Source organism: Atractosteus spatula, chromosome 11 (genome assembly GCF_055471065.1).
Source record: "Atractosteus spatula isolate fAtrSpa1 chromosome 11, fAtrSpa1.hap1, whole genome shotgun sequence".
NCBI classification, from domain to species: Eukaryota; Metazoa; Chordata; class Actinopteri; order Semionotiformes; family Lepisosteidae; genus Atractosteus; species Atractosteus spatula.
The window spans coordinates 29562181-29577598 of NC_142716.1; the positions used below are offsets into that span (position 1 = coordinate 29562181).

At 40.1% G+C, this 15418-nt stretch overlaps 1 protein-coding gene across 2 annotated transcripts in view; it reads left to right on the forward strand.

The window, feature by feature from the left end:
- Window positions 1-1345: 1345 nt before the first annotated feature.
- The window catches only part of elavl4 (ELAV like neuron-specific RNA binding protein 4), a 72446-nt gene continuing 58373 nt past the window's right edge, over window positions 1346-15418 (forward strand). For both annotated transcript variants that reach the window (XM_088926749.1, XM_088926750.1), the window contains exon 1: window positions 1346-1556. In XM_088926749.1, the coding sequence (XP_088782875.1) occupies window positions 1533-1556 (24 nt within the window). In that variant the 5' untranslated portion in view covers window positions 1346-1532. The remainder of the gene's footprint in view (window positions 1557-15418) is intronic.

Genomic DNA, 15418 nt, shown 5'->3' on the forward strand with positions numbered 1-15418 from the left:
CCTTTAGAATTTCGTTTTCAACCTTGTACAACAAGAATGGTCATGGTGAGTACGGATACCTCGTTTACAAAGTCTTGCCTTTCTTTAACCTTCAAAAAGTGTTCATTGATAAAAAAAAAACAACAACCCGATATCTATTTATATATATCACGATTTGGGTTAGATACCTACAAATTAAGCGTGCGGGGCGGATATCGCCTGTGTGTAGGAACGTTCCGGTAAAACTTGGGCAGGGTTTGTGCATGTGAATTTACCTATTCATCATTGTTTTTAACCGTTACGCAAACAGAGGTGTTTAAACGTGCAAGATAAATTGACTTGAATCTGTGGTGTTTCGGCTCGCTCGGTTGTAAGAGAGCTTGTCGCTGCGGTGCGAGTGACAGCAGTCCGCGTGCACAGGTGTCCGTGTTTCTCAGACTGCACGACAATAAAGGATGCTGAGGTGTAGGTGTGTAAAGACTTGATTGACCGAACAGAGATGTTGCATACAGCCGTACAACTCGACTTCTAAAGTGGGGTTTCTCTCTAAAAGGCATCTTGGTGGTGTTGACTAGTAGTGTGTGCATGAAACACGTTGAATTCTAAAGACTGAAAAAAAGAATACTGAATACTATTATTTTAATGTCGTTGTGTCAATAATGATAAATATAATGATTTTGTTTTTACTCATTAGGAATGATTTCATCTTTTAACACCGTCTTGTAATATTATTTTGTGTAGGCTACACAGTGTAGGTGTTACCATTATTTTTTTTTATTAGTTTTAACACTCATGTTTCTGGAAAAGTCCTGGAAAAAAAACTGGGTAACAGGTTGCTTTGTAAGACGGATTTTCAAATTAGGTATAAATGCTAAAATACACGAGCCACGTTTCTACTATTTAGAGCTGAAATTAAGAAGTGAACCTTTGCATAACGATCTCTTAGTTCCCGCTCTGTGCACCGTAAACTAACCCGTGAATGACGACAAGAAAAAAAAACGGAAACTAGTGTACCTTAAACATTATTTCCTCCTTGAATTAAGTATCAGGTTGCAATGGCAATATTTCCATAGCGTGTGCGTATACAGGGGTTTGTCTAGAAATTTACACATAGAGTCAGCCTGTTATTAGGAGCCCGTGGGTTCCTGTGCCGTACTGTAATTATCGGTCTATGCTACGCGCACATGTTAAGGCAAACAGCGGCAGAAAGGGATTGCGCGCTGCCCAGGAGCTTTTTGCGGGCGCCGCGTGCCAGGCTGACAGAGTGAAGGTGTTAATTTAAAAGAGAGGGACGGATGGGCGAGGGAACCAGTGAAATCGCTGCGCACTGCCTTTCCAAAGAGTAGGCAGCTCTGACCTCACAGAAAAAAAAAGGAGGAGACTGGAGTGGGTTGCAGCGCAGTGCTCATGCCGATGCCTTTGCATTGTCGCCGAGCCTCTCTGGAAGGAGGAATGTCTGCTTTTACAAACCGCCCTCTGTCTCCCAGTCAGTGAGAGGGCACCAGGGGGGAAATTCGCTTGAGGGAAGAAATCTACCTACCGCCAGTTCACAAATGGAGTGGAATGGGTTTAAAATGGTAAGGAAGTGCAGCCGTTGTTCTGCCCTTTCATCCGATTGCCTGCAGCCGCACTCTCCTCCTCTTCTGTTTAGCCGCTGTGTGATTTATTGGGATTCCGAGAATTGGCTGAATACTTCTTTTTTTTTTTCTCTAGTGCAGTGGAGTGTGGTGTGAGGGGGCTCGGGGGCAGGTGATGGAGAAGTCTAGGACGGACAGTCTTTTGAAATATAACACTGAGGAGCTGGTGTTGCAAAAGCCTGCTCTCTGTCTGGATTGTACTTGTCTTTGTTAAAATTCTTGCCTCAGATTCGCATATGCTGTAAATGTGTAAAGACAGATTGTCTTGTATAGGATATTAGTTGCATGTATGTATACCTTCTTGCAAGTCATGCATGTCTTTACATTAATTTTCCATTTTTTTTTAGATACGCGCACGCACAGATGTAAGTACACAGTGCATGGCCATTGCAGAAGCACATAGGCAGGTGCCTAAAGGTGTGATGCTGCTCAGAACAGTAGCTGTGTGTGCGTGTGAGTGCTTGTGTGTGTGCACGCGTGTCTCCCCTCTGTAAGCTGGTTTTAAGGAATCTCAGCACAGCGTCTACAGCCTCTGATACCAAGGGTGATGGACGCTTCTGTTCAGCATGCGAGATGCGTTTTTCCCTAATGTTCCTTTTTTCTGGAGATTACTGCTTATTGTTAGCAATGGGCTTACAATTGTAGCTTCCCACGACTGTCAGTGCCGGTAGGGAGGTATTGCGAAGTAGAGACTTGAGTTTAACTCATCAGGCTTAAGGGAAAGAGTCCAAGACTGGTCTTAGGAACTTCACAGCAAGAACGTTGTTTTTTTTATCTTAAATCGAAAATAAGTCTTTCCCCACTGTGATGTTTTCCCAGCTTCTAAAGGTTTGAACTTTCCTTTAACCGTAGCATCACTGTGGTTAATTCCACCATTAAGCCTGGACCTGGTCTTGGATGTGGATTCAAAATTGCAGGCGTTCTGAAGTAATCTGCGTATCAGATTTTAAAATGTTTCTTGGCACACCTCAGCTCTCTCAAAGGACTGTGTCTTTTTTTCTTCGAAGATCTGATCAGATCTCCATTGCGCTGGCCAACCCATTGGTCTTCCCCTTTCTGTTTCCGTTTGAAACTGCGGAATGATAGCGGCGCAGTACAAGTCAGACTAATAAAAGGGCTGTGGACGGGAGTCCACGCTTAGCGGTGTCCCATAGTGCTGCATCACGGGACAGGGCCCTGGCAGGCAGACGACAGATGACACGCAGTGTTTACAGTGCGGAACTGCAGACTCTCCTCACAAGCCACCCCTCTCTCTCTCTCCCATCTGCGGAGTCATCAGAAGTCTGCTCTGTTTGCTGTCAGAAGGTCTTTCCTCACACATGGCTCTCCAGCCACATCTGCAGCTGTGACAGCGTGCGGGGATACAGAAAGCGCTTCATGTTGACCTCCTGGGCAGTGGTATTTTAATGCTAATAATGGGGGGGGGGAGTGCTTGAGATGAACTGCAGTTCACCGCCGTGTTTCGGTTTTCTGAGAAAGGCGAGGAAGGCTCTGGGCACTGTTAAACAGGGCTGGCCGTGGTTATGTCGCTCGGAGGGCTTAGAACAGGGGAGAGTGATACAGGCTCTGCTGGTTTTGCACTTGTCTCTGCAGTGTGAGAAAGGGAAGGCGCTGGGTTCACGCAGGAGGGATGGGGATATGGGGGGGCCAGCCTGTGTTTAAGTCACTGACAGGGACAGAGAGAAAAAGAGGGGGAGACTGATTTACAGTAGACAGATGCGAGGGTCAGCACTGTCTTCTCTCTGTGCCAGGAGCTGAAAAAGCATGATCTTCCAGGAACCCTCCCTGAGCGTCTTCAAAAGAAAAAAATCCACTGGTGTAAAGAGACCAAGCCCATAGCATGTCTCTCAGTACAGCTGACAAGTAGATGGATGTATTAGGACAGCCACAAAATACAGCATAGGAATGTGGCAGTGTGCTGTAAAAAAAGATACATATTCTATAAAAGAGATGATCGAATCTTGCTGTAGCTTCAAACCAGCCTTCTATAAGAAGCCTTACAAGCCCATTGCAGAATCATTTGCCCAAAATGTGTAGCCATGGTGTATTGTGGCTTTTGTTTCTAAATTTTGGGACTGGCCAAAGTAATATAGTTATCTTTTTTTCCAAGTCATTTTTATACAGTATGTGGACACATTTTTATTTCCAATATTTATTTTATTGGTTCACTATTATTGTTTTCAGTACATGTAGCCTGATGCCATCTGGTAGACAATCATGTGAGTAATTGGACGTACAACATTAGCTGAGTCCAGTTTTGTAATCACCCTTGTTGCAGAGGTGATATTCCGAACATAATGTTGCTGTATAATAACCAACTCGCCCGGAGATAAAAAAAAAATAGCGTGTTTCGTAATGACTGGAGATGACACATTGAAAGGAGATGACTGGAGATAAAACGTTCTGTTTTATTGTCATCTTAAACTCCACTCTACTGGTTTTCTTTTAATAATATAAAAAAACTGTAGACACAACGCTGGAGGATGAAACTCAAATTCGGAGGAGTTTATTACCACATTAATCTGAGTTTATCTGCTGCTTTTGTTATTCACTCGTTTAGCTTTGCATTCAACTAGAGATCCGCTTGTGTTGAGTAAGGGGACAATTAGTGACAGGTGGATATATGCACAAACATGCCCAAAAGAGGAGATAGCTGAAGATAAACAGAGGAGTAAGACTGACCGAAGGAGACAGAGGGGCAGCAAGGCTGAAGAGCACATAGGTGTTAAAATAATCTCCAGCCTCCCAGTGCATGGCAGGGTTTTTGTATGAGGGTCCCTTGTAGGTTTTGACTTATATTAAGACTTTAAGCAATTGTTGTGAAATTAAAACATATTATCATGCATCGTGGTTAATACCACGAATACCGATTCCTAGGCGGTACTGAATTCCTTCTTCAGGTGTTATTAACCAGTAACTCAAGCCATGTTAATGTACTCCCGCTGATTAAAATTATGGATTTCAGATCGTCTCTCCATTGCCTCACCTAAAGATGGTGGCTGGCGTTACACAGGCATTTCTCACTGGGTTCCTGTGTGCCCATTCAGTACCTGTGTCGCAGCACTGTATCCTCGCAGACCGTGGATGCATTTTCAGAGCCTAATGTCACTGACGTGGCACCACAGACTAGTGCTGTGCTTCTGCGCCTGGTGACTGACTGATAGCTGCCAGAGGTGTTTGTTGTTTAATTGTCTTTTTTAATTAAGAAGTCGGGGAAAAAATATTCCAATAGACTGCTATAGGCAATCACATTAAACTCATCAGTTAAAAAACTACTGAAACACGTACTGTATTACACAAATTTACTGTATGGAGTGCCCAGGCTCTGTTGGAAAACCATCTAGTGGTTTTACCTTTAGTTAGTAAACCTTATTTTTTCTGGATTCTAGGTTTGAGAGTTCGTTTTCCTGAAGAGATTTACATTTATTTTATCCTTTTTGGTGCAGAGATGATCAATCATGTCAATCCATTTTATACTATATACAGTAAATGCTGCCTTGGTGTTAGTGTGAGACTCAATGCAGTTGTTAATAGTACATAGAATGACTATGAATTTATTGATTTAACTCCAAACCTCTTAGCGAGATAGAACATAATCTGCTTGTAAAGGTTTAATCGGGAAGGTAAAACATCAGCGTGATGCTAGTGTCTGAAGTAGGAAACAGAGTATGTGCTACAATATCACATTAGTGATATTATAATATTTAGAAGTACCTTTTAATTTATCTGCCACCTAGGATGACTCATTGTTCTGAAGATTTGAAGAACTGTCTGAGAAGGCCTTGCTGGCAAAACGTGTTTTAATATGTGTTTAATATAAAAATTTAACATGGTTGGTGTTTCCCTTGTGGAAAAACAGCAAGGCGACAACTTCCTAACATTGTTTATATGAAGCTTAGTTGCCATGCAGTTTCAGTAATTCATTAGCTTATAATTAGTCAGTTGGAATATTATATTCTATCATGTTACCGGTCCTGAAACAACCACTTTCCTACCTTAACTGAGGATGCCTGGTTGAATAACCTGCAAAATCCTTTGTATACTGTTGGTTTTTAATGGCTTTCCTCCGTATTATACCTAAATACAGTAAAAGGCATTTGGCTAAATTAGGGTTTACGAGCTAATGATATTTAGATAAGCCATTCTTACTCTTTTGTGTCTCTAGTAATGTGTATTTTTATTTCATTTTTTTGGGGAGAGAGGGGGCTAAATATACAAAACTATCACTGAACGTTTTAGCCAACATTTAATAGGCTTCCAGAGTGATTTTTCTTTTATCTTTTCAGAAAGCTGAAATGAACAGATTCTGCTGTGGGGGAAATACAGAGAAGTGTAACCAGCTTCCAAAAATGAAGGTCTAATTCTTTTGGCAGAAATTCAGAGAGTCACAAACAGAAGATAATCAGCTATAAATGGTTAGAATGGAGAACAAGCTTATATACAGAGGACAAGTTCTTGTCTTTCCACGGTGCTTTTCATTTGTGTTTTTTCAAAATGAAAAGAGATCCGTGGAGTAAAAATTGGGTGATGGATGAATTCTTCTCTTTGCCAGTGAGATTGTGAAAGTAGTCCGTCTTTTTTTTCTTTTTCCTCCTCTTTTTTTACCTCCCTCCTTTGTTTTAATATTCATACAGACATTTTTGGTTTGAGTGACAGTTTCTCCTGAGACTGTGCATATTCGCGTGCTCCTCTGATCTGCGTTTTGCATCCCAAGGAAAAAAAAAGCTGTCGTGTTGTGAGCACAGCTACACAGTATTGTGTTAAAGTAAGAGGAAAGTCGTCTAACGCGAATCATGTTGAAGGACGTTTCAAGGTCATTCATGTAAGAGGGTTTCATTCTTTGTTTTCACAATATCAGAGGCTTTAAACATTCTACGATTTGTAATGCAGGTAAATTAATTTTAGGTTAAACTCCATTTTAATCAGTTGCTCATCTCATGCTGATTTATTTAGATTGAAATGTATCAAAAATTACAATTTCCCAAGCAATACAAATAGAACAATTGTAAAGGCAGTTTTTTTTCTCTCTAAAACGGGTTGAATGTCAGTTTTTGTATTGTGAAAAGGCAGTGCTTTCTTTGCAAACAATCTGACTTTTTCAGTTTGGAGGATGAAGTAAACTACCAGTAGAAGAATGCTCACTTTCGACTAACTGAGGTGATGCAAGTGTTTGACCCTTTATTCACTTTAAAGGGCTGTAGTAGTATATAATTTAGACATTTGTGACTGCAACAAAAGAAATTTCTTGAAAATGAAAGCAGCCAAACATTGTCTTTTTCATTACCCTGTTTGGAACCTAACTTTGTGACTTGCTTTGTAGTAAGATATACATATGGTTTAAAACAAAGCAGTCAATCTTTTAAAATTGATTGTCACTATGGTGCACAATTTAAAACTAAAGAATGGTATTCATTAGATTAAGAAATGCTACGATCGGGAAACAGATAGACTGACCTTGTAACGGTAACTGCCTCAGACACTGCTCAGTCTTGTTGCTAACACAGAAATGCTAGACAAGCAGAATACGAACACACAGTTTATTTCAGTATCACCCATTGCGCTCAGTTGGATCTGAAAGACAATACAAAGCACACACGTCATTCTTCAGTGGGGAAATTCTCCACAATTTAATGGGCCAGGTGTTAATGCAGAACATAATGTTTTTAAGGTTAATTCCAAGAAAAGCAGTCTCAATTTTTACCTCAGATTCATTGTGTCAATGTCAAGATATGTGCCATAAAGTAAAATCACAGTTTATGACTACATGGTATCATTACCTACAGTATACTGTAGGTCCAGTTGCAGCTGAGAGAGACATTTTGCTTTTGGTTTCTGTTTTTGAAACACAATCAAGTGATAGATTTTTGCTTCGATAGAAAAGCAGTTTTTGAGTGGTGTTTCCATTCGGAAAGCCAACCTATGCATGCTTTCAAGTTTTCATCCTTATACATGCATTGTTTTTCAAAGCCACAAGAAGCCTCTGTTTTCAGTCAGAGCTAGACAGGTTTTAATTCTTTGGTATTATTTGATGTCAAGAAACAGGCTGTTCATAAAGATGTGTCGAGTAATGAGGTGGAAATTCTGGCGTAATGCAGAAATAGTTGAGAGATCGTGCAGCTATTTCCCAACCAAAAAATAAATGAAACTGCATACTGTACATCTTCGTATTCCTTAACGTTGTGAAGCTTCCTTTGCGGGTCTGTGACAGTGGGCTGCCCAGCCAAAAGCACAGACTGTACAGCTGTATAGATTTCAGAGAGAAAGAAGAGCTCTACCTTCCTGGTAGACATTTCTCCTCACCAAACAATGCAGAATGCCAAATTGTATTTGGCAATTTAATAAGGGACTGACCTTTCTAATGTTACCCGGTGCATAAAAAACGAAAAATCCAGCACTTTTCTATTGAATACAAAACTGAAAAACAGTTCTTTCAGATTACTGTTGTTTGTTGTATATACAGTACTATGCAAATCTGCCAGGTTCCACGTTGGCAACCTTTTATTTTCTTACACAGCTTTTGGGCAGGGTGTGTACCTAGTGGACTTGGCTTCTTTGCTTATTAATGAGACATTTTCTGTATTGCTGGGATTCAGACTATCTGGAAATATTAGCGTGCCCTTTTAAAAGAGCTGCTACTCACCCATAAACAAATTACATAACCATTTTAAACTGAAGTTGTCTAAAGAAGTCTCCCTTGGTGTAAATGGGCACCTATAGTTCTCTCTCTCTCTTTCCTAGCATTAATCCCGCATCAGCAGGGTCTGCTTGTCGGCACACCAGTCTCCATTTGGTTGTTTGAACCAAATCTTTGAGCTGACATTGCTATTAACTGCAACCGAGAAATACTCCAACCGGCGCGTCAGTCCGCCTGTCATCAGAGTGGGGGGGGGGGGGAGGAGGAGAACAAAGTAATGTAGCCACTTCATAGAGGGGGATTATTAGGAGGCATGGGAAATTTGGCCAGGACGCTGGGGTTACACCCCTACTCTTTTCGAGAAACACCCTGGGATTTTTAGTAACCACAGAGAGTCAGGACCTCGGTTTTACGTCTCATCCGAAGGACGGCACTTATTTACAGTGTAGTGTCCCCGTCACTATACTGGGGCATTAGGACCCACCTGGACTACAGGGTGAGCGCCCCCTGCTGGCCTCACTAACACCTCTTCCAGCAGCAACATAAGTTTTTCCCAGGAGGTCTCCCATCCAGGTACTGACCAGGTTCTGACCAGGCTCACACCTGCTTAGCTTCAGTGGGTTGCCAGTTGTGAGTTGCAGGGTGATATGGCTGCTGGCATAAAGGGGCACCTATAGTTCTTTTCTAGATTTTTATTTTGTGCTTTTTCTAATTATTTTTTGGGATTCTCCTGGTGTCCAAAATTAGAAACACATCTGAGATTGGTTGTGTTTAAAAAGTTTTTAAAGGCACTAAAATGACAATATTACAGTTGGTGGCTAAACCATTACAAATGAAAGCCAAAATAAACACAGTCCACTGCTATTGTGGTTTTGTCATATATGTATAGCAGTCTGGAAATATGTATTAAGAATAGTAAGAATAATTTGCATCCTACGACCCAGTGTAGAACTGGGAAATAATGGTGCAAGTAGCTGATATTTATGTGGTTCATTGTTAGAAAACAATGAAAATGTATATTACATTTCTTTAGATACTGTAAGTATCCACGTACGGATGTGTTTTTTTTATTATACTGTATATTGTCCATTAGAACACTTCAGTAATGGATGTGGTCTCACTGTAATGAAGACATATATTGAGCACAGTAAAACAACACTGTAAAATCCACAAATAACATTGGTGATGTTGTGGTCTTTATCCTGTGCATTTTATAGAGTCAAATATAAAATTAAATTTAAAAGCACCCACATTCTGCAATGTGTGACAAGGCGAGCAACCGCAATGAAACCTGCAATAGCAAGCATTTCATGGCAGTGTGAATACATGTGGCACAGTATCCAGTAGCAGTTGGGGAGAAAAAAATGTAGAAACATTTACATTCTAAGCAAGTCTTGTACTGAAAGGTGTACTTCTGAAACTATGATTGCATTTTATGGTGCTGCGCTTCGCTGTACAGCCTTCATTAGTGCATATGTCCGTATGCATTTTAGCCCCTGTGCGTTTGAAATCTCTTGTCCGGATGAGTGGAAATTGTCTTCCAATTTCTTTACACATTTCTAGTCTGCTTTGTACAGTTACGAAAGGATTTGTATTCATATATCAAAAACCTGACAAATATACCATTAACTCAGTTTCAGTTCCTGCTTTAGATTTTGTGTCTGGATTACAAATTATGCAAGTGCTTAGCCTGTGTATCTTACAACATGCATGATGTGCTGTTTGATTTCCTTTCGCATACTCGAAGGACAGCAATTGGTTTTCACTTATAAATCATTTGACACTAGCTAACCTTGCATGGGTGACTTTATGCTTTCAAACAGAGAAACATTCAGCAATCGGGTTGGTAAGCGCAGGGAACTGTTCCTGCAGGAAGATGCATTCGTTTTCTGGGAGCGAGTCTCCAGCACTCTGGAGCAGGGTCAGAGATAGAGTTAATCTAATTTACAGCTCTCATTCATTAATATGTCCGTATGTAGCTGTTGTCCACATGAAGCAATTCTTTTCCTGCTGTCTTGAAATGCATTAGAAGTTAGACAGCATGTATGCGTGAACAGTGTTTTGGAGGTGGAGGCCATGAATCCAAATTAGTTGCTCATGTTACAGTTAGAATACAATCTTTAGTATCAGCGGGAGCTACCCGACTGGCCACAAGACTGTTCTCACTACACCTTGTGTTGACAAAGTAAAATGCAGCTTTGAACTGGGAATTACTGCCTTTTAGGTACCCATCAGTTTGCTAAGCATGCATTGATTACTTAAAAAACCACTGACATTGCAGGCCTCTGGAATCAGCTTGAAAGCAGGCCTTTTCCCATCACAGTGGAAAGGAATAAACCTGGTCATGAAACAAAGCCACCTTTTTTAGACTAGAAATTTCCCAGCTCAGCTGCAAAAGAGGGCAGTCAAACTCCTGTTTCCGACTGCAGATGGGATTGATGGTGATTTGTGAGCTGGTGAGGGATCAGTAGGCAGAAGGCTGGTAGATTGAGCGGCAGGGGCTCTGCAGAATTGCACTCCTGGGGTAGGTGAGCTAATTCTCCAGGCTATTTTTTGTTGTCTGGAACAGACACAGGACTGTTACCTGTTCCACGCACCTCTTAGCCTTTGATGCAAATCATTCAGGCAATCTTAATAGACTCTCTGACGCTTGTGTGTTTGTGCATGTGCAGACCTAGCCTGACAGCAGGTGCCGAGGGACCAGAGCAGTAGGTAACCATCACAAGCACTTCCAGTTCAACTCATTGTGACCTGCAGCACGAGCTAAAAATCCACATGGGCTCCACGGCTTACCAGCTTTCAAAGACAGGATTCCTACAAGTGCACATACCGTATTCAGTTTTTTAATTAAAAGCACAGTTTATTTCAGAACCTCTTGAGGGAGATGGGATTCTCATTGCTAGGCTACAGACACTTTAGAGACTTTAACATGAATATAAGAATAGCTAGCGTCGTTCATCACTCCTACATAGTAAAGAGACTTTCAATAATTTTTCCAAGTTTTATTTATTGTTTGGAATCTATTTTCACCTAATGAAATGGAAAATAAATGATTGATTTACATTTAAAATGGGTAGCTGAACACAAAGGGTTTAGTAATTTATGTAGATTCCAAATTCTTTTGTTTCATAGAACCAACTCATGCACAAAATACGCTCTCTCAGCCATCATCTTGCATAGTTGTAGAAAAGCCCTTCTAGAGGAAATCAAGCAATATATTTGTTATGAAGAACTATGGTTGCATTGTTTTACATTTACTGTATTTACAAAATAATCCAAATAGAATACCTTTTTTTCTTTATACATTTACTAATTAAAATTACTTTCACCCTATATTTTGACTGAATATTTTCACTGATGGATGTGCAGGTTTCCCATTGAACGAGATTGTTAAAAGTGTTCTGCAGGGGAACAGGTGGTGGAGCCAATTGTATTTACAGTATACTGCTTCGATCTGTCAATTCAGTGATCATTGACTCTGTATTTCATAAGTTACCAGTGTGATTGTTTCTAGGGCAAGAGTTACAAGCTAAGGACACCTTTACAATACATTCCAGTACACAGTGCTGGTACTACCATCTTCTTTCTGAAATGATTCTTGAAGACCAACTAATGATTCTGTACAGCAGAATAATCTGCAAGCCATGACATGCTCCATGTTAAGGCCATTGCAACATGAAGTAGGCTAAGTATATTGGTTGTTTTAAGGAGGATGAATTAACCCATTAGTTTTATCAGGTCACAGTTCCCAACATCAGTCCTTGAGAAAATCCTGAAGATTTTCTAGGTGTCACAGTTTAAGGCCGGAGCGAGAGCTCAATAGGTACAACTACCTGGTACAGTAAATTGGATTAATTCACTCTTCTCCACCACTCAGAAGCTGTTGCTGATTTAAAAAGATCTAGAAAATCTGCAGCATGGTGGACCTCATAAGGACGATAGAATTTGTAATGCGTACAGTACTTGATTGTTGATGGGTTTGTAAGGCATAAATGATATGAAAAGTACATCAGACTTCTCAAACTTTTCTTTTGTCTTTCTAGTTCATTAGATATATGATTGATTATTTCAGCTGGGGGTATTTCAAAACCAGTACATCACACTGCAAAACGAGGTCTTTAGATCATATCTAGTGGACAAAAGAAGTCTGAAAGAAATTATATAACATGCTCAATCTGGAATCCTTAATGCAGACTTTAAAGAAGAAAAAACTCCAGAACTGATTGGAAACTCTGGCCAAAGATACACTATTAATCTATCAAGGCATTTGCCTGAACTGAGGCAGGACACAAGGAATTGAACAATAAGTTAAACTTGTAGTACTTTCTAATGACTGGAAGCATCCCTGAAAGAGTGTTAAAGCAGTAATTTCATTAAAAATGCCTTTTTTTAGGTTAAGTCATTATGATTGCTATTAGAATATTTTAAATAGGCAATTTCCTACTCTGTACTTAGAACGAAAATGCATTCTTTCAACCCAGGCTAGTGTAATTGCTTAAAAAACCTTTACTAATGATACACTAAATCTAGCAACCACATATAGATTCAAAGAAAATACAAAATAGCACATCACATGTTACAAAGGTATTAAGAAATTCAATCCTTCCCTTGAAGTTGAAAATTAATTTTAAGATTTTGTTTTGTGGAAAAACGTACATGCATTACATGCAAAGCCATTCAAGATGGTTTCAGAACAAGGCAGAGTACAACAGAATATAAATCCACAAATTAGTTTTCCAAATGCCCCATTTACACACCAAAGTGAAGATTTTTAGAAGTACATGAGCTACAGAAAGGCCTGTGAGATTGTAGTGTCGTTGGTGCATTAGTCTCTGCTTGACCTCCAAGTATTGTGGGTCTGAAACATAGATGATGGTCAGGACAGTGTGTTTCATAGGAAGGATAAAGGTCATAGCAGTAAAGTCCATTTCAGTATCACTCGAAATATGAGGCTTTTGGCATTGATGTATCCTTTATCAGGGAGTTCTCATGTTTTCCCCCAAACAGCCATTCTTGTGATTCTGTGGGAAGCTGCAGTTGGGCGAGTGACTTTCATTGAGAGTACGCTCATCCTCTAATTGGCACTAACTCTCCTGTCAGGGGCTGTGGAGCCTGTAACATGCCAGATGTCCACATTCTCATCAGAGTGGGCACCAAAGACATTACCCAGTTTTAACAGAACTGGCGATTCCAAATCGGGCAGCTGTATGAAAAAATAGTTATACTACATTGAGCAAAACAAAATACCAATTAGTGCAGAGAGTAATATATAAAAGTAGTAATTCTATTTTTTTTAAAAGAGAGACCACCGTTATGAATAATGTATATTTAATATGACAAAAGTAACTTTCTGTTGCAAATATTTGTTTAGCTTTGCAATATGCAGGACATCATGTATTATTGACTAGGTTTTATTTTATTTTGGAGAATTATGGCATATCAGTTCAGATTCATAAGGGGGAAAACTATGTTTTACTTGAGTTGGATATACAGTATATGGCAATGCTGATGTGTGCGTATTTGTGTTTGTGTGTGCCCTGTGACGGACTGACTTCCAGAGGATGGGCTCCGGCTCCCCCCGTATTCGATAAAGCAGTTAGAAAATGGTTGGGTGGTTGGATATATTATAATGTAATTATATTCTGAAGTGGATGAAGCTTCACTTGGCCTTTTTTTTTCTCCTGCAGTGTAATTGAAGGAAAATACATTAGAAGAGTTCACTGCAATACTCTTCAAAAGAGCAAACAAGTACCAGTTAACAACGTGACTTAACAAATATGAAACCGAAGAAGTTCGCTGTAAACTTTAATTACATGTTCGGAATCTCCTACGCAGTTCTGCAGTCAAACAAGATGTAGGAAGGAATGGTCACCGTTCTGTTGAACGTGTACTGAGGATAAGGCCGTGGTACAAATCCAGTACACAGACTCTAGGGTTGCATGTAACAGAGCTGGTACATGCAAAACTTTGCATATATTTATACAACAGCCATTGAGCAATTGGCTGATGCTTATTGGAAGAATGAAGAAAACCTTTCACTATGTTTTTTGCTACATGAATCATACTGGCATTTGACAGTCAAGATGCTTGCAGGTTTTCAAGCCTCTATTGGTGTTACCCAATGTGCAAGGGCAGACCTGTTGTACACATTGCAGTTAACCATGTTATTGTCTCATATTATCTCATACAGGAGGGTCTTTTCCATTTTGCTATTGAGTCACAAGAGCGTCTTAATGGCCCTTGGCCAGTCTTTTCTGACATGAAATGAGTGAGAAACCTGCTCATTCCAGACCATTTTTTTAAATACTTATTTAAATCCGGCAACATTACTATACCACCAGATGAGAACTGCAATTAAAGAAAAACTTGTCTTTCTACAAGGGCCTTGTATCTCAAGCAGCAGTCACAGAGGCACAAGTGAAGAGAACATTCTAACTTATTCTAAGGTACTATATTCTGTTCCCCTTTGAAACATTGCAGATCTTTTTTTTATGATGCATAGCAAATGGCCTTCTGCCTGCTCTGCCACATTATCCCCCTATTTGTCACTTTGAAGAAACAGAATTCCATTACATTGGATATCATGCCTACCTTAAGGCCAGCACAGGAATCCCTACACAATTTAGCACATTGTGCAGTAATTGAAAGTGCTGTGTGATTCGTAGTCCCCTTCAGCCTCCTATAGTGTGCTTTGTTCTTTGCAGCAAAATCACTGTAATGAGGTTTCTGTGCCCATTCAAAACAAGAGTCTGCTGAGGCTGCTGTTACATTCCAGTGCTTTCTTGATGTGTGCGCTAGCACTGCCTTAAATTAGTTTTGTTCTAGAAATGAATGGGAAAAAAACATACTGAAGAGAACACCTGGAACAATTAGAAATCATTCACTAGGTACAATAGAATTTCTGCTGCATACAAAATCCTTCCATGACTAGCTCTTGAAACGTAGCCCTGATACCATTTATTTCTAAGTCACTTGACAACCTAAAGCAGCTGCTGTTTGTTTCACTGGCGGAACATGCGCTTTTCTGGGGCGGTGTTGCACACTGTGCTACACACTGTTTCAGCGGAAATTTTTTTTTTTACTTTGTGTGTGTCCACAACCCTTAGTTGAGTATTGGTCTGCATTATGGGAACATCCACTGGCAGTCATTTGGGTATATTTCTCAGTT